The following is a 16,563-nucleotide window of genomic DNA, read 5'->3' on the forward strand; positions in this document are numbered from 1 at the left end:
TCAATTTTTGATGCATAACTCTAAAATATAATTCTTCCATTTTCGATGCATAATTTAAATTAAATGCATAATTCTTCAATTTTCGATGCATAACTAATTAAATGCATAATTCTTTCATTTTCGATGCATAATTCTAATTAAATGCATAATTCTTCCATTTTCGATGCATAATTTAAATTAAATGCATAATTCTTCCATTTTCGATGCATAACTCTAAATTATAATTCTTCTATTTTCGCTGCATAACTAATTAAATGCATAATGCTCCCATTTTTGATGCATAACTATTTTAATTATAACTCTTCCATTGTCGATGCATAATTTTAATTTAATTATAATTCTTCCATTTTCGATGCATAACTAATTTAATTATAATTCTTCCATTTTGCTGCGTAATTCTAATTAAATGCATAATTATTCCGTTTTTGATGCATAACAAATTTAATTATAATTCATCCATTTTGCTGCATAATTCTAATTAAATGCATAATTCTTTCATTTTTGATGCATAATTCTAATTTAATTATAATTCTTCCATTTTCGATGCATAATTCTATTTAAATGCATAATTCATTCATTTTAAAATGATCCGTACAGTCACTGCTGGATCAAAGACCAAATGGACCCCTGCTGATACCAATGACACAAAACAACATGCTTTAGACACACTAAACACAACAGTGTGTGTGTGTGTGTGTGTGTGTGTGTGCGTGTGTGTGTGTACTCACCGCAGGAGCAGCAGGTGAAGCAGTTAGTATGATACAGGTTCCCCATCGCCTGACACGCTTGACTCGCTCCATAAACACCTTTCCCACACTTGACACAGATCCCTGGGAGAGCACAAACACACAGACAGCCGTCAGGAGTGTATTCTGTGTGGAGAACATGCAATCACTGATCTTTAGACATCAGACGGCACTGACGCTACTATAGTTGACAAATAGAGTCTGAATAAAACTGTGTAATGTGGTGAGAGGAGAAAGAGTCTGATGACATATAATAGTGTCTACAACAAATTAAATAAAAAAATTCTTTAAATAAAAAGTTATTAGAAATGTATTTATATTGGTTTCATATCATTTTGTAAAAACTTTTATAATTGTTTTTTAAGAAAAATGTGGTTTAACCGTCAAGTAAAAAATAGTAACAAAATCCAAAAAGTTGTTAAAAGTTATTTTTTTTCTCCAAATATCATGATTAGTGTAAAGTTGTAGTAAAGATGTAGTGATTATTCCTTTATATTTTACAACCTTAACCTTGCCATACAAATGATCTGATATTTAATACAGAAATAAAAAATATGATCATCAGTGTATTTATGCCACTGATATGAATTTCATTCTGAATGTATTTTGAATCAATTAATATAAAACCATTTTTTTAACAAAATCATTCACCGATTTGTCAAAAAATTGGGTTGACAAAAAAGGGAATTAGGCTAATTTTACTCCATGCAAACATTAACTATTAAAGAACTAGCCAAACATAACATCATCCTATTTGTGCTATTTGAATCCTCATGATTGTTTTATTAGCTACGTTCAGAACTTTTGGTTGACTGTGTACTAGTGATAAATAAACAACGGTTAGAGAAATTATGTATTTAGAAGTGACTGAAGATTAAAAACTCATCAGTCATTGTTCACTCTAGTTACACAGGAAGTGCTCGGCATCATGGGAGAATGAGTCAGCAAGACTAATGCATGCAGTGTCACGAACAAGATGGCCTCCGTCGGGGGTCGCATTCCACACCGGGGCCACGGTCAACATCTAGACATGGTCACGCTGAGGTCACAACATCATCTTCCCAACAACAACATTCTGATAACCGAACACAGTGTTTCGGGAAATCCAGTCTCTGAACCACAGAGCGATTGTTTGATAAGACAGGAAATATATTCAGCCCTTAATGATTTAAGAAAAAAGCTTAATCTACATAAAACCCATTTGTGCGTGTGATAACAGGCTCTCGAAGAGCAACACTCATCAGATAAGCTCACGGTGACTTAATGGCTAACTCATCAAGATAATTACAGCATCATCGAGGGGGAATGTCATGTCCCAGAATCCAGCACTTCTGATCTAATCGTGTTTGTAAAAGTCCCGGGTTTACGGCTGAGAGGCGCGGCTGCATGAACACGCACGACTTCTGCACACAAACACACATTATTCACCCCGAGAATCAGAGCGGTCAGAAGCAGAACATGGCAGAAATCATAATCATGATCAGAATGCTCACAGTTATTCAACACAATTACTAGTTGACTTTGGAAACGTCATGGATTTTTTAACAGTGTTTCCTTGAACTTTTTTTGAACAACTGAAAAACAAATAAAAATAAATGTAAAAAATTATTAAAGATTAAAAACAAAGATATATTCAATAAATAATTGAATAAAAGTATAAATAATATAAAAACAATATAGTAATTATAATTATAGTAAGTATAATGTAAATATAAAATGTAAATTATATAATAATAATAAAAAAAAATAAGTTCAACTTTGCTGTAATGCTCTGCTATAAAGATAATGGTGTTCTTGATTTATAACACAAGAAAAAAAAAGCATAATTTTAGCACAATAAAGTCAGTACAACAATTCTGAACAAAAGGCTAACAATGCCAGTCTTTCCACAGTGTCATTAGTTTCTTTCTGATCATGTTTTTTTACATTCAGTCGGCCAGCATGTTTAGAATAAGCTGTAAGCAAACGTCTTTACCACACTCGTGTTTTATTATCAGCATGTAACCAATAGAAATGCACAGTTTTTCATTAGCTGGATAAAAGCTTTAATAATAAACTAGAAAAAAAAACTTCAGCAAAGCTACATGTGAATCGGAAATATATTTCACTTAAAGCATTGTGTTCAACAGAACATGACTTTTTGCAGTGGACTCACAAAGCTTTTGTTATTGTATCTAAACTGGATAACCCTTAGGAACAACTAACCCAGCGGTGACTAATCACATGTTCAGCCGACTGAAGACGCATGAATCACAATGTTGATCCGCATTTCAGACTGACTGTCATTCGGTGTGGCTGACTTGGTTTTTCCTCATCTGTCCAGTGCCACACACTCTAAAACATGCTGGGTTATTTATTTTTTTAACCCAAGTGCTGGGTTCAGCATGTTGGGTCATTTTATTGGGCGGTTTTTAATATTTTTTTACCCAGGTGCTGGGTAGAATTTTTGTAACTCAACTACTGGGTCACTTTTACTGTCAATACAAATGAGGAACCTACCCAGCGCTGGGTCAGTGTAACCCAATGTTGTGCCAAACCAGTTAAACCGGGATACATTTGTCAATGGTCATTTGGCTGCATCTAAAATTGCATTTTTCCCTACTATATAGCAGTATGCAACAAGTATGTCAAGTACACGGATTTAGAGAAAAAAAGATCCATGTTGGCCAGCAACTTAAACACTAAAAGGGTGACTTTCATTAAAACAAGGTCATATTTTACCGTAGAATCGAAAGAGAAAGGTGAAAATAAATATATATATATATATATATAAAAAAGCCTGGTTTTTACATTCATGCATTTGCCAGATGCTTTTATCCAAAGTGACTAATATTGCATTCATGATAAACATTTCAGTTCATTCATTCCCTGGCAATCGAACCCATGATGACATCGCCGTTGCTGGCGCTATAAAAACTGAAGCATGAAAACAAATACATTTTTAGCATAAATGGTATGTTTTGAGCTGAACAAAGCTAAACACAGATTAAAGCTGAGCATTTAACATCAGTGGAACTTAGCATTAGTAGTGATGCTTGATTTAAAACACCATTAACTAGATATTAGCCTATTTGTCACTCAAAACAAGGTAATATTGTGCTGACTCTGACTGTGAACCGCAGTGAGAGATACACATGTAATGAGGAGGGTTGGCAACTCATCAAGATGTACTCCTCTTCTCACCAGGTACACACTGGTACCAGTTCCTCCACAGCTCGTAAATGACAACTCCTTGATGTTGACGTCATCAAATCGTGATCGGTTCGTGAGATCGGCCAAGTTTAGAGAGTACCGATCAAGTCATTAAATGTGATTATCGTCCGATACTGATCTCCGGCCGATCGATCGGAGCATCCCTACTTTCAAGGCTTTGTTTTACACCAGGTCAAAGATTATGGGTATATGTATCATGTAACGATTCGATACATATCATGATACAATATTATTGCGATACTCCAAGACATATGGTAAAATGTTAACAAAAAATTTACTGTTGATTAAAATGCAAAATTTGGTGTTACATTGTGTGTGTAAATGAATAGTCTTGGACTTGTTGCTGAAACCCAAAGCACAGGACAATAGAGACACCAGAATAACAATATTCATGATTCTGAAGCTGAAAAAAACTAAATTATTTTAGATGAATATGCTTGCACTCTTTCACTGACAAGATAAATGTAAAATAATGTAGGCACTTTTTACTGTTTTTTTAAGACATTTAGCATTATCAGGACCCACAAATGGGGGAACCATTGCATTATTATACATCATATTCAACATTATATATAGTAGTTTATTGTAGTACTGACACAAAGTCTGTAAACTTAAATGTTTTCCTCACACAGTAATGTTCATTTTTGGTGAACTATACACAATACATATTGTCACTATCCATGATACATATTCGCTTTGAAAACAGTCGCTTTGCCCTGTTTTTGTGCTGTTGTTGATCTCACTTAATCCGTCTATTATGCATATTATCCACCAGAGCAATAACTGTGAATTAGACTTTTCATCGCTGCAGCACACACAATTATACTCACTTTTCCTAGTTACTAATGATGATTCTTCGCCTCATATACTGTTGTTCTTGCTGTTCATTTGTCGCTGTGCCCGGTTTACAAAATATGCTATTGTTGATCTCTTGCACGCCATGAAATTGCACTGTCGATTGATGCTCTAATGTAATCTCGTTGTATCATCGCAATGACAATAAATTATTATTATTATTATACTGATGCATTTTTGTATTGCGATATATTGTTACACACCTACTGCTTTCTTATTCTTCAGTTTCGACGACAGTCAGAATCTTTGCAGAAAGATTGATTGGAAAACCTCTAAATGTACAACCACAACAGCCACACGCACTGAACACGGCCGTGCATTAAGAACTCAAATCACACAATCATTGCATTTCTTTTGCACCAAATCAAAATATTGGAAAGACAAGAAGCAGCTTAAAAAAAAAAAGAGCGTGAACATGAACAAAGTCTTATTCTGTGTTTATTTTAAACCAGACCATGAATCCCGAGTGCCTGTGTGGATACATGGAGGTCAGAGGTCAGCTGATTCAGCACAAAAGCGGGCGAAAATGGTGCCAGCAAATATCCAGCTCTTCTCAGGAGATTACTTTGAGAAACTCAAATAAAAGCAAAGCTGTGTTTGCTACGAGTGTTGCGGCGCAGATTGTTTCAGTGTTTTGTGCGTGTTTGTGTGCACGTGTGCGGGCTAAGATGATTGTTATTCTGAGCAGGTGATCGGCGTTGACCCCCAGCAGCTGTGTCTGGCTCAGAGACACTCAGTGTGTGCCAAGAGTCTGCTTCTGAACCGCCAGCGCATTCAGGCCCGCCAAGACTCCGCGGCCACAAGAATGAATGCAAACTCAACCAATCCTGCATTATTTGTGATACCACCCAATTTTGCGTAGTTTTTCTGCAAACAATGTAAACTAGCAAACAATGTAAAATCATGATTAGGCCAATCATTGAGCACTTTGGCCTTGTTTACACCTGGTATTAAAGCAACACTAAAGATAATTTTTTACTTTAAAATAGGGCTGTCAATCGATTAAAAATTTTAATCGCGATTAATCGCATGATTGTCATGAGTTAACTCGCGATTAATCGCATTTAATCGCACATTTTTTATTTGTTCTAAATATACCTTAAATTAATACTTTTCAAGTTTGTAATACTCTAATCAACGTGGGCATTGATAAATATAGATGCTTTATGCAAATGTATGTTTATTATTGAAACCATAGTCAATATAGCATGAAGACGAGACATGTTTCAAAGGTCATAGATGTTTTTCAAAGAACTTGTTCATGTCTATTAGACACATGTAGAAAGAACAAAGAAATACCAGGTTCCCATTACTTCTCTTTCTTTGCACTGAGCAATTCACTAACACAAAAATGTTTAGATTTTTGCATGACAGGGCAGCTCTTCTGAAAATGCTAAATGTACATTTAGCATTTATTATTACATTGTAGTTTGTCTCTCTCTGTGCCCATTTTGATGAAGCTAAATTATCAATAAATTCTCAATAAAACGTATATTTTACTGTTTCTGTTGTCAAACAACGGAATGAATTTGAAATGGTGACTGAAACGCGACCAAATAAACATAACCAGCTCTTCCTTCCAAGACGTTAATCTGCACAAAAATTCTGATAATCGAGCCGTCGTCTGGTGAAATCAAATACACATAAGCTAAAGACAATATCCGTGCTCTGATTTTGGATATATTTGTAAAATTAGAGAAGCAACATAATATCTGTGTTTAACTGAATTAAAGCGCTGCTCCTCCGCGTGAGACGCAGAGAGAGAGCGAGAGAGAGAGAGGCGCGCGCGCGTGCTGAGAGAGCAGTACCGGTATATTCTTAGAAACTAAATAAGGTTTGGGCGCTTTGTTGAAGGGAAAAAAAATCGCTAAAGGGGTCTGCAATGTCGCTAAGTTGCCAACACTGTGTATCTCCATTTCTCCAACTAGGGGTTGGGTCACGGATCAAACAGAAAATACGCGCTGCGTTAATCGTCTGTTAAAAAAATTAGTGCCGTTAATATGATTTTGCGTTAACGCGTTATTAACGCGCTAACTTTGACAGCCCTACTTTAAAATAATGTTTCCAAAATGGTTTCAGTGGTTCATCAACTCGTAACAGGGTGAACGGCGAAATTATTTATGACAGCGGTAATGGACAATTCCGCTTCCAACCTGTAGGGGGACTGAAGAGGAAAAGTTCTTTGGTGTGTACCAAGTGTTGCTTGGTCGAACGGATTACAAATAGACGAGGAAGACACATTCCCGTTTACACCTGTGGCATGTTGCACAGAGCTGGTTTCAGGAGCTACTAGGGGTGTCGAAATTAATCGTTTCTACGATGCATCGCGATGCAGACGAGGACGATTTGGTATCGGTTCAGTAATAGACCATGACCGATTATAATGTACTGACGTTTTTCTGACGTCATTTGTCACCTACGTGCTTTGTTATCATGTCACACACAAATTAAATATGCAGGGGGTTATACCACGAACTTGAAAAAACACGTCAGCCGTTGTCACCCCGAGCTGTTAGCGCCTGGCAGAGCTGCGGTCTCGTGTCGTGGACGAATGGCAGCGATCACTTTTAATGTTTACTTTTGCGTGCTCTAAACGCTCCTGTTGTCTTCTGTGCCCAGACTTGAGTTTTGTTTGATGTTTGATACATTCAAGAAGCGTGTTTTCTTCGAGCAGGTCAAATTAAAGGTTCAGTTCATATATCTGACTGCTTGTATTTACTGACAAAATTGTATACATGTGAAGTAAAATTTAAAACTGAGGATGCAGTGCATCGTGATATCGAATTGAACTGAATCGATGACATGATAATCGTAATCGAACCGAACCGTGAGACCAGTGTAGGTTCACACCCCTAGTAGCGACCCAGGTAAGTTCGAGATTAGTTTGAGCAAACTCTGGATTAAACCGGAGTTGACAATTAGGGCTGTGCCGGTAAACTTGTGCCGGTAAACTTGACAACCGCAACACACCAAAACACTTTTTTGTATGTGAATGCTGTTTTCCATGAATATTATGACAGGAGTGAAGCAGAAAGCTTTGTTTACAAAATAAATAACAGGTTAGCAATTAAATGTTACATCGCAGCCATGGAAACGATTGGATTTGTGACGAATGACGGCGTTGTGCGTGAGCCCATAAATTTAAGCTTTGTCGGCTTTGTATTCTGTTTTGCGATCCGGTCACCCGATTATCAGCGAATTTTCCATTAGTAATTCCACTGGACATGGAATCTCATTTCTTTTCCCAAATCTTCACTCATGTCTCGCCCCTTTTTCACAGGGCATTTTAAACGTTTCTTCCTTTTGTTTGTTTTTAAGTTGTGAAGGTCTAACAAATTTGTGGAAAGCATTTAATAACCCCATTGATGGTAAATTAATATAGTGGTAAATATCGATATTGTATGATATGGAAAATGTATATTTTTTGGTCATATCGTCCAGCTCTACATGCCACCTTGTTTTTAATATTTACTCCCTCAAAAAACCTTACAGATAATTAAAACAAAAACAAATCATTGTAAGCTCACACATACACATTCTTTGACACACAAACACAGACTTTAAAGGAACAGGTCACCCATAATGAACATTTTTGCCATCATTTACTCACAATCATGTTGTTCAGACCATGCATTATTATCTTTTCACCGTGAGACACAGAATGAGATGATTAGCAGTGCCCTTTTGCATGCAAAATAAAGCATGCATTTGATCTCAGAAAAGTACTATAAGTAGTCCATACATGCACTAATATATATTTTGTTAGAAGTTTTCTGATAATTCACTGATAATCTCTTCATTTCCATGCATGCTCAAATAGGGTTTGTGGAGGCGTTTCGTCGGTTTAATGTCAGTTATACCGAACTGCTTTGGTTTTTGCATGTTACATGACTGCAAATAAGCTTTGAGAGCTGCAGCAGAGGGAAAGATCATTGATAACTTGCATTTCTGACCTCTTTTGGGGGAAATACAGCACTTATAGTGCAGTTCTGTCGTTTTAGGAGCTTGACAGCAGCGTGAAGATTCTGATGCATGTTTGGAACGACACGACAGTGAGAAAACCATGACATATTTTTCATTTTTAGTTGAACTAACCCTTTAAGAGTGCAGAAAGACACATCACGAATACCCGGCGAGATTGATTTTAAGGGAGCTGTTGTCACGGTAACGGAGAGGGCTCGCTCTTGCGCGCAGACTAATGCAGACTAAAGAGGGTTCGGCATGCAGTGAAAAACACATCACCTGCTTCTCAGAGGCAAAACACACACTCATACCTCCATCTCTAGACTTCCTGAAACTAAACCTATACAAATGTGTTTCCAGGCAGCAGCAGAAACACACACACACACACACACACACACACGTTTGCTACGGACACACAAAAGATGAGACAATCTGACAGACCTAAAGCTTTCGTTAGTGAGCTCTACTTGATCACTTGAAAAGATGTTGTGAAAGTCATGTAAGGCAAGTTTATTTATATCGCACATTTCATACACAATGGTAATTCAAAGTGCTTCACATAAAAGGAAACAAATACATAGGAATAAAAATGGAATGCATATAAGAAATAAAAATAACAAGAAAAGGATGGAAGAGTGAGAGAGTTTCACAGCTGCTTGTTTTACTTCCCATGTGGATTGAACCGTGCCTGTGGTGTTTTCTCGGATGTAGTAGTTAGTGGGGTTTACTAAGCAAACATCACAATTACTGTTGCTCATACCTAGTGTTAATGATCTGAACAAACACTCAGTGTGTAACTTGACCAGCAGCATCTGTGCTCCAGGACATGAACGATTCCTTAAATCACGCATCTAGTTTAAATGCTGTTTTCTCTGGTCATTACAGCAAGAAAATGGGAGTTTTATGGTTTAAAGAGATTTTAAGGCACTTTATCTGCTCTGCTGCCGTATTTCACCTCCACTAAAGCAACGCTAGTTCTGCCAAATCACAAATTAGGATTTCCCTAAGAAAAAAAAAACCCACACACGCTTACATGCCTCTAAAGAACATTTCTGTTGATGTTCAGGACTTGGAAGGACACTGGCAGGAAGTGGCGTTCAAACTGGGAGACAAAGTATGTACTCTCTGAAGACTTGCCTTTTTCCGTCCAGGTCCGGGCCAAAAACATGCCGCTAAGAACCCTGTTTGTCTGCTCACCGACTACAATGTCCTTTTTGGGCAGTGCCAGTTGGGATACCAGCAGCCTTTGTTGTGATTGGTCTACCGCTGATGCCCGGTGTGACCAAAACCAATCGGAAATCAGCAGGTTCCAATGCGAAACGAGCCAGATCACCCAGTTACTGCGGTGTTTAGCCAAAGTTCGTAGTTCACTTGGCATCGTGCGCCGACCTGCATACTTAAACCCTGTGAGTCGGGTGCAAAACTAGCATTTTATCAAAACAACACACTGAACAGATAAACAAACAAACAAAAACTATGATTATATACTGTCAGCAGATTAAATTCAACAAGATCTACCCGCAGGATCTTTCAACAATAGTCCTTTTTGCTGAAGCCTCCAGCTACGTCTCAAACTGTGCTCACATTTGCCAATTTATGCACTCGGCGAATTCTCAGGAGACCGAATGATCCGAGCTGCTACTCACATTCATTTCATAGCGCTATAGACCTTATGCACCAGAGAAACGAGGGCGCCGCCATCTTTAGAATATTGTCTTTTAACTTCCGCTCTATATATCTCTATGGCATTGCTGTCCGGGAGTAATTCGATTTTGAAGTGGATTTACTTAATGTAAAGTTAACGAAAGTCATCATGAGGACTGTAATGTTTAAAGCAGATGCCTTAACAAATGTCAGTAGACCGGGAAGATTTTAAAATGAGACGTTCATTCATAAATACGGAAGATCGCTGTGAAAATACAGACCGGAAGTCAAAAGACAACGAGCGCAGCGCTGAAAGGGGGCGGGGCTACATAAGGGGCGGGGCTACATAAGGGGCGGGGCTACATAAGGTCTACAGGGATGCACCGATATGAACATTTTGGTCAATACCGATAACCGATAATCCTTTATATTTGAAAGCCGATAACCGATATATATTGGCAGATAAATAGGCCTTTAAATCCAAATTATTATGTAATTTTTGAGAGCCTGATCGCAAAAACAAAAGTTTCACCATTAAAATCCATGTCCCAAACACACAATTATAATGTTCTTCTCATTATGATCTTATGTAGCCTATATTACATGTTGCACTTTACTGAATTTTTTATTTTTTGAAGTGATTCCAATCATATTTCAAGCAGTTCAAACCCATCATGTTGAACAGTGCGCATCTAAAGGAAATAATCCATTATTTATTGTCTTTAATATATCGTAAAATTAAATTTCCATATCAGGCCGATAACGATAACATTAGAAATGAACATATACCGGTAGGCTTATCGGTAGATGCTGATATAGTGGTTGATATTTTGTGCGTCCTACTCTTTACTCTTCCTGGATTACTATCAACTATCAAGTCAGTTGTGTCTATTTTTATTTCTACATAGGAAGTTTGGCTTAAGATAAAGTTAATAATTCAGAGTCATGAAGTCTCCAGTGCTATAATGTTCAACATCTGAGCATTACAATTGCACTAATGAATGAAACGACACCGCCATCAGTCTGATATGCTGCAACATGCCTTGTGATATGATCCAGGTTTTGGGAATTTGCTGTTGTTTGCATGCTGCCTTTCGGGAAAAAAAGTCTGGATTAATGATGATTTAACCCGCTCCAAGATAATCATAATGTCAGACATATAAAGTGCTCAAGTATAAACCCTTTTGTCCAGAAAGCACACTGATTCATTGACTAAACATGATTTACACCTGTTTTCCCACACTCTAATGATACTTTAATGAGTCCAACACAAAGGCTGCTCTGTGCTGCTCTGGTGGAGGGGGTTTGCGTGTGTCAAGGTGTGAATGTGACTTTTCCACCAACAATTTTGGACAAGTTTATTCAAAATAACCCATGTTTTTATGAACTCAAGACAAGAGGACAAAAACAAAGCTGATGTCTCCAGATGGAGAGCTGTAATGCACTCTTAAAAATAAAGGTTCTTTAAAGGGATAGTATTATTTACTCAAGCCATCCTAGGTGTAAATGACTTTCTTCTTTCAGCCGAACACAATCAAGAGTTATATTAAAAAATACCCTGGTTTTTCCAAGCTTTATAATGGGAGAGTGAATGGTATCTGAGATTTTGAAACCCAAAAAAGTGCATCCATCCATCATAAAAGTAATCCATACAAGGGGTTAATAAAGGCATTCTGAGGTGAATCTATGTGTTTTTGTAAGAAAAATATCCATATTTATAACTATATAACAACTATTTTACATAACTATATAATAAAATATTTATAAAATATAATCATATAGGTCATGCTTCAGGTCAGAGGTCACTCTTCCTTTACTGGAAGCCAGTGATTATAGTTTCTAAAGTTATAAATATGGATATTTTTCTTACAAAACCCCATCACATAACTACGGGAGCTTGATTCCGCCACAAAAAAAAGAAAAAGAAAAGATAATTGCGACTATTTCTCAGAATTGCGAGATATAAAGTAAGAATTGCGTGAAATAAAGTCGCAATTGCGTGTTCTAAAGTCAGAATTGCGAGATATAAAGTCAGAATTGCGTGAAATAAAGTCACAATTGCATGTTATAAAGTCAGAATTCTGACTTTTTTTCTCGCAATTGCGACTTTATATCACGCAATTCTGACTTTATATCTCAGAATTCTGACTTTATATCACGCAATTGGGAGATATAAAGTCAGAATTGCATGATATAAAGTCGCAATTCAATTGCGTGTTATAAAGTCAGAATTGTGAGATATAAACTATTCTAAGGTAAAAAAAAAAAAGTCCGTCTTTTTTTTCTTCCTTAGAATTGGACTTTATATCTCACAATTCTGAGAAAAGATGTCAGAATTGCGAGATATAAACTCGCAATTATGTGTTATAAAGTCAGAATTGCGTGATATAAAGTCAGAATTGTGAGATATAAAGTCAGAATTGCGTGATATAAAGTCGCAATTGCGAGAAAAAAGTCAGAATTCTGACTTTATAAGGCGCAATTGCGACTTTATATCTCAGAATTCTGACTTTATATCTCAGAGTTCTGACTTTATATTACGCAATTCTGACTTTATATCTCACAATTCTGAGAAATAAAGTCAGAATTGCGAGATGTAAACTCGCAATTGTGAGATAAAAAGTCACAATTATCTTTTAAAATGTTTTATTCAGTGGCGGAAACAAGCTTCCATACTTAACCCCCTGGAGCCGTATGGATTACTTTTATGATGGAGGGATGCGTTTATTGGAGCTTCAAAATCTCAGGTACCATTCACTCCCATTATAAAGCTCGGAAAAGCCAGTTTTTTTTTATTTTTTATTTTTTTTTATTTAACTAATTGTGTTCGGTTAAAAGAAGAAAGTCATAAACACCTAGGATGGCTGAGAGGGTGAGTAAATTTTGGGATAATTTTTGGGTGAACTAACCCTTTAATACACTCTAAAAAATAAAGTTTCTCAAACATCCATGGAACTTTTCCATTGCCCAAAAGGAGGAAAAATGTTTAAAGGTTAAAGATTATTAAAGTGTTCTTTTGCACACAAAGAGAAAAAAATGTTTATTTTAAGATTGTTCGCTGAAAGGTTACCCAAAACGGTTCTTCTGTGGCATCACTGCAAAAAAACCCTTTAAATGCAAAAGTGTGTAGTCTAAACTAATAAGAATTGACTCTGGATCTACTCACCAAAATATTCCTTTTTCATGTGCAGCTCGAGCTCCTTCTCCAGCTCCAGGGTGAGGGCCTCCAGGCGCCGCTCCGCCTGACTCGGGCCGCTGTCCCGGGATGGAGTGACCTGGTACGGGAGCTTGAAGCGCTGCCCCCCGGTGCCCGTTTTCCCGTAGCTAAACGCGATATTGACGTCTGAACTCTCCTGTTGCGGTTCTTCCAGCACGGGAAACGTTTGGAGATGAACGCGGTGGCCGTTTGGCTCAGTGAAGTCCTCCGGTAACGGGATCTGGAGCTCGGGGTAAGCGCTCATTGATCCCCGGGAGCTCCGCGAACTCCTGGAGCTGTGGCTGGAGATGCTCGACCGGGGACTGATCACGCAGTTTGGTCGCGCGCTTCCGTCCTGACTGCAGATACCGGGGATAATCCCGTGCACCGCGGAGCTCTCCGGGTCGTGGTTCCCCGCAGGCGTGAAGCGCGAGTCGGAGTAGCTTGAACGCGGGCTTGTGGTGCTCGACCTGGGGCTGATGTGTCTCTGATCATAGCCCATGCTGATGCCGCTAGTTCGGTTGCTGCTCGGTTTGCTCCCGCAGTCGTAACTAGTGAGGCTGGTTCTGGGGCTGGAGTGTTTGCTGGTGTCACTGGCCGTGCTCGCGTAACTAGACCGGGGACTGATCACGCTGTTCCCCCCGTCCTGACCGGGTGACACCAAGCTGGACCGCGGGCTGCTGATACTCGACCTCGGGCTGGTGTGTTTGCTCTGATCCTGCGACGAGTGAGTGGAAGCCAAGCTGGACCGGGGGCTCGTGCCCGTGTACCTGCCATCAGGGTTGGCCATACATAAGCTGTTGCTCCTCGCGCCCGAAACGGGCACCTGTTTCCCCGGAACGAGCCCGTCATATGCGCAGCCGGTGCTGTACCGGTGCACCTCCGCGTGCGTGTATCTCCTGAGACGGTCCGACGCGCCGCTGTAACACGGCAAGGCAACTTCAGATTTGGTGCAGTACGTGTCGGGATCGGGGTAAACCGATTCCCTTTGCGGAGAACAGAAATCCAGAGGCACTGAGGGTCGGTTACCGTTGACGGAGCGCACGGGAGCCGCGCCGTAGACTTTGTTCCCGGAGCTGCCATTCATTCGCTTAGTTTTCTCCATGTCAGGGTTCGGCTCCCCGTAAATCCCATCCTGATAAACGTCATATATGGAGAGGTTTTCCATCAGTTTGCTCGCTCTGCGCCCCGGATCCTCCTCATATTCATCCATGTCGCGCGGCGAGTTGAGGGACGTTGAACGCGGGAGCGCGCGGAGCACTAACTACAACACAAACTGCATTTTACACGGAAAAATGCCGCCTCAGGCGAGCCATCGTTGACTGTTCGCGCTTACTTTAGTCCATCACCGTCATTTCGTCACGATACATGATCCCCGTGTGTCGATTTGTGGCGATACAGGCGTCGTGACAAAGTTTCCTCACAAGCGAACGTTTGTCAATTTCAGTTTTTGTAAAGTTGAAAGGTCTTTACAGTCAATGGCGCGCTGCGCGGAGGAATTTTCTCGCTTTGATTTTGCGTGATTGTTTCTGCAAACTTGTTTCCAGCGAATCCAACTCGCCTGAAATTCCCCCCCGAGAATTTCGCAACAATCTGGAGAGATGTTGAGTGCGTAGACGGACGAGAACGCGTGTTTTAAACGATGTATTTAGGACTAGTTTGTGTAAGAGGAATGCGCGGAGGGAGACGAGTGGCGCTGCGGCGCTCTGGAATGTGGTTAATGCCGGAGCGAAACAATGATAGAGAGCAACTCAGCAAGGGGGAGCAGAATCCTGAAAAAAAAGTCCTTTGGAGAGCCTATGTGTGTCCACTTTCATCCAGCGGGCCAGATTAAAGATTTAACCACATAGACCAGCCCTCAGAAAATAATTAAAATCTAAACTGAACATCTCTAAACTTTAAACAAGAGGCACATCTTGTATGCTCTTGCATTGTTTATATTCTTGAGAGACTATAACAAGTATTAAAGAAATTCTCCTGTGCAAGTGAAGTCTCTATGAATGATTTGTAAAACTCTACCTGTCTTGTATTTCCCAGGTAGTTCATGCATCAAAAGCAATAGTGCTATCATGCAGGTACAGCAGTGAATGTTTGAAGTGAATCTGGGGGAAGGGCAGATCCCAAACATTTCATTGTACATCAGTGACAAAAGCTATTGTCAGGAACCTATGTTTTCCATCCCCATAGAATACAGTGGCTCACATTCTGACACTTGAGACACTGTTAGAAGCAAGCACACTTTTCAAGTGAAACGTTTGACAAAAAATGGTTTGGGTTGAACAACTAAAACTAAAAGATATAATGAAGACATTGTATGACTTTGTATCATATTTGTTTGTGGTTAGAGAAACATGTTGATAATTCATGAGATGAGCTGCACCTGGATCAGCGCTGACTGAGAACTCAAGGACGACTTGATGGATATGTTTTCTATTCAATTACATTCATACCTTTTATGCAATACCTTTTTCATACAGAAAAAAGCAAATATTTAAGCATACAGCCTATGAAATATGTTTGCATTAATTAATAAAATGTTGGTTTCTTTAGATAAAATTGTCTAATGCATAAATGCAATTTAGTGCAAAGATACAGTGCACACACACACACACACACACACACACACACACACATACATATATATATATACACACACACACACACACACACACACACACACACACACATAAATATATATATATATATTGCTGTCAAATCAATTAATTGACTAACAAAAGTATGTTTATATATGCAAGTATAATGCATGTATATATATAAATATAATATAAATACAGTATACACACATTTATTATATAAACAATCTTTTGTGTTAGTTGCGATAATCATTTTGACAGCATTAATATATATATATATATATATATATATATATATATATATATAAATATATGCATATATATATATATATATATATATATATATATATAT

General features: G+C 38.5%; 1 protein-coding gene across 1 annotated transcript in view; it reads right to left on the minus strand.

Annotated features, from left to right (window-relative positions):
- The window catches only part of wtip (WT1 interacting protein), a 36,898-nt gene extending 21,796 nt beyond the window's left edge, over nt 1-15,102 (minus strand). Inside the window, exons 1-2 of the mRNA XM_081371998.1 lie at nt 13,588-15,102; nt 729-830 (exon numbers count right to left, since the gene is read on the minus strand). Of these exons, the coding sequence (XP_081228124.1) occupies nt 729-830; nt 13,588-14,830 (1,345 nt within the window). The 5' untranslated portion in view covers nt 14,831-15,102. The remainder of the gene's footprint in view (nt 1-728; nt 831-13,587) is intronic.
- Nucleotides 15,103-16,563: the final 1,461 nt, after the last annotated feature.

Source organism: Scardinius erythrophthalmus (genome assembly GCF_964197995.2).
Source record: "Scardinius erythrophthalmus genome assembly, chromosome: 8".
NCBI lineage: Eukaryota > Metazoa > Chordata > Actinopteri > Cypriniformes > Leuciscidae > Scardinius > Scardinius erythrophthalmus.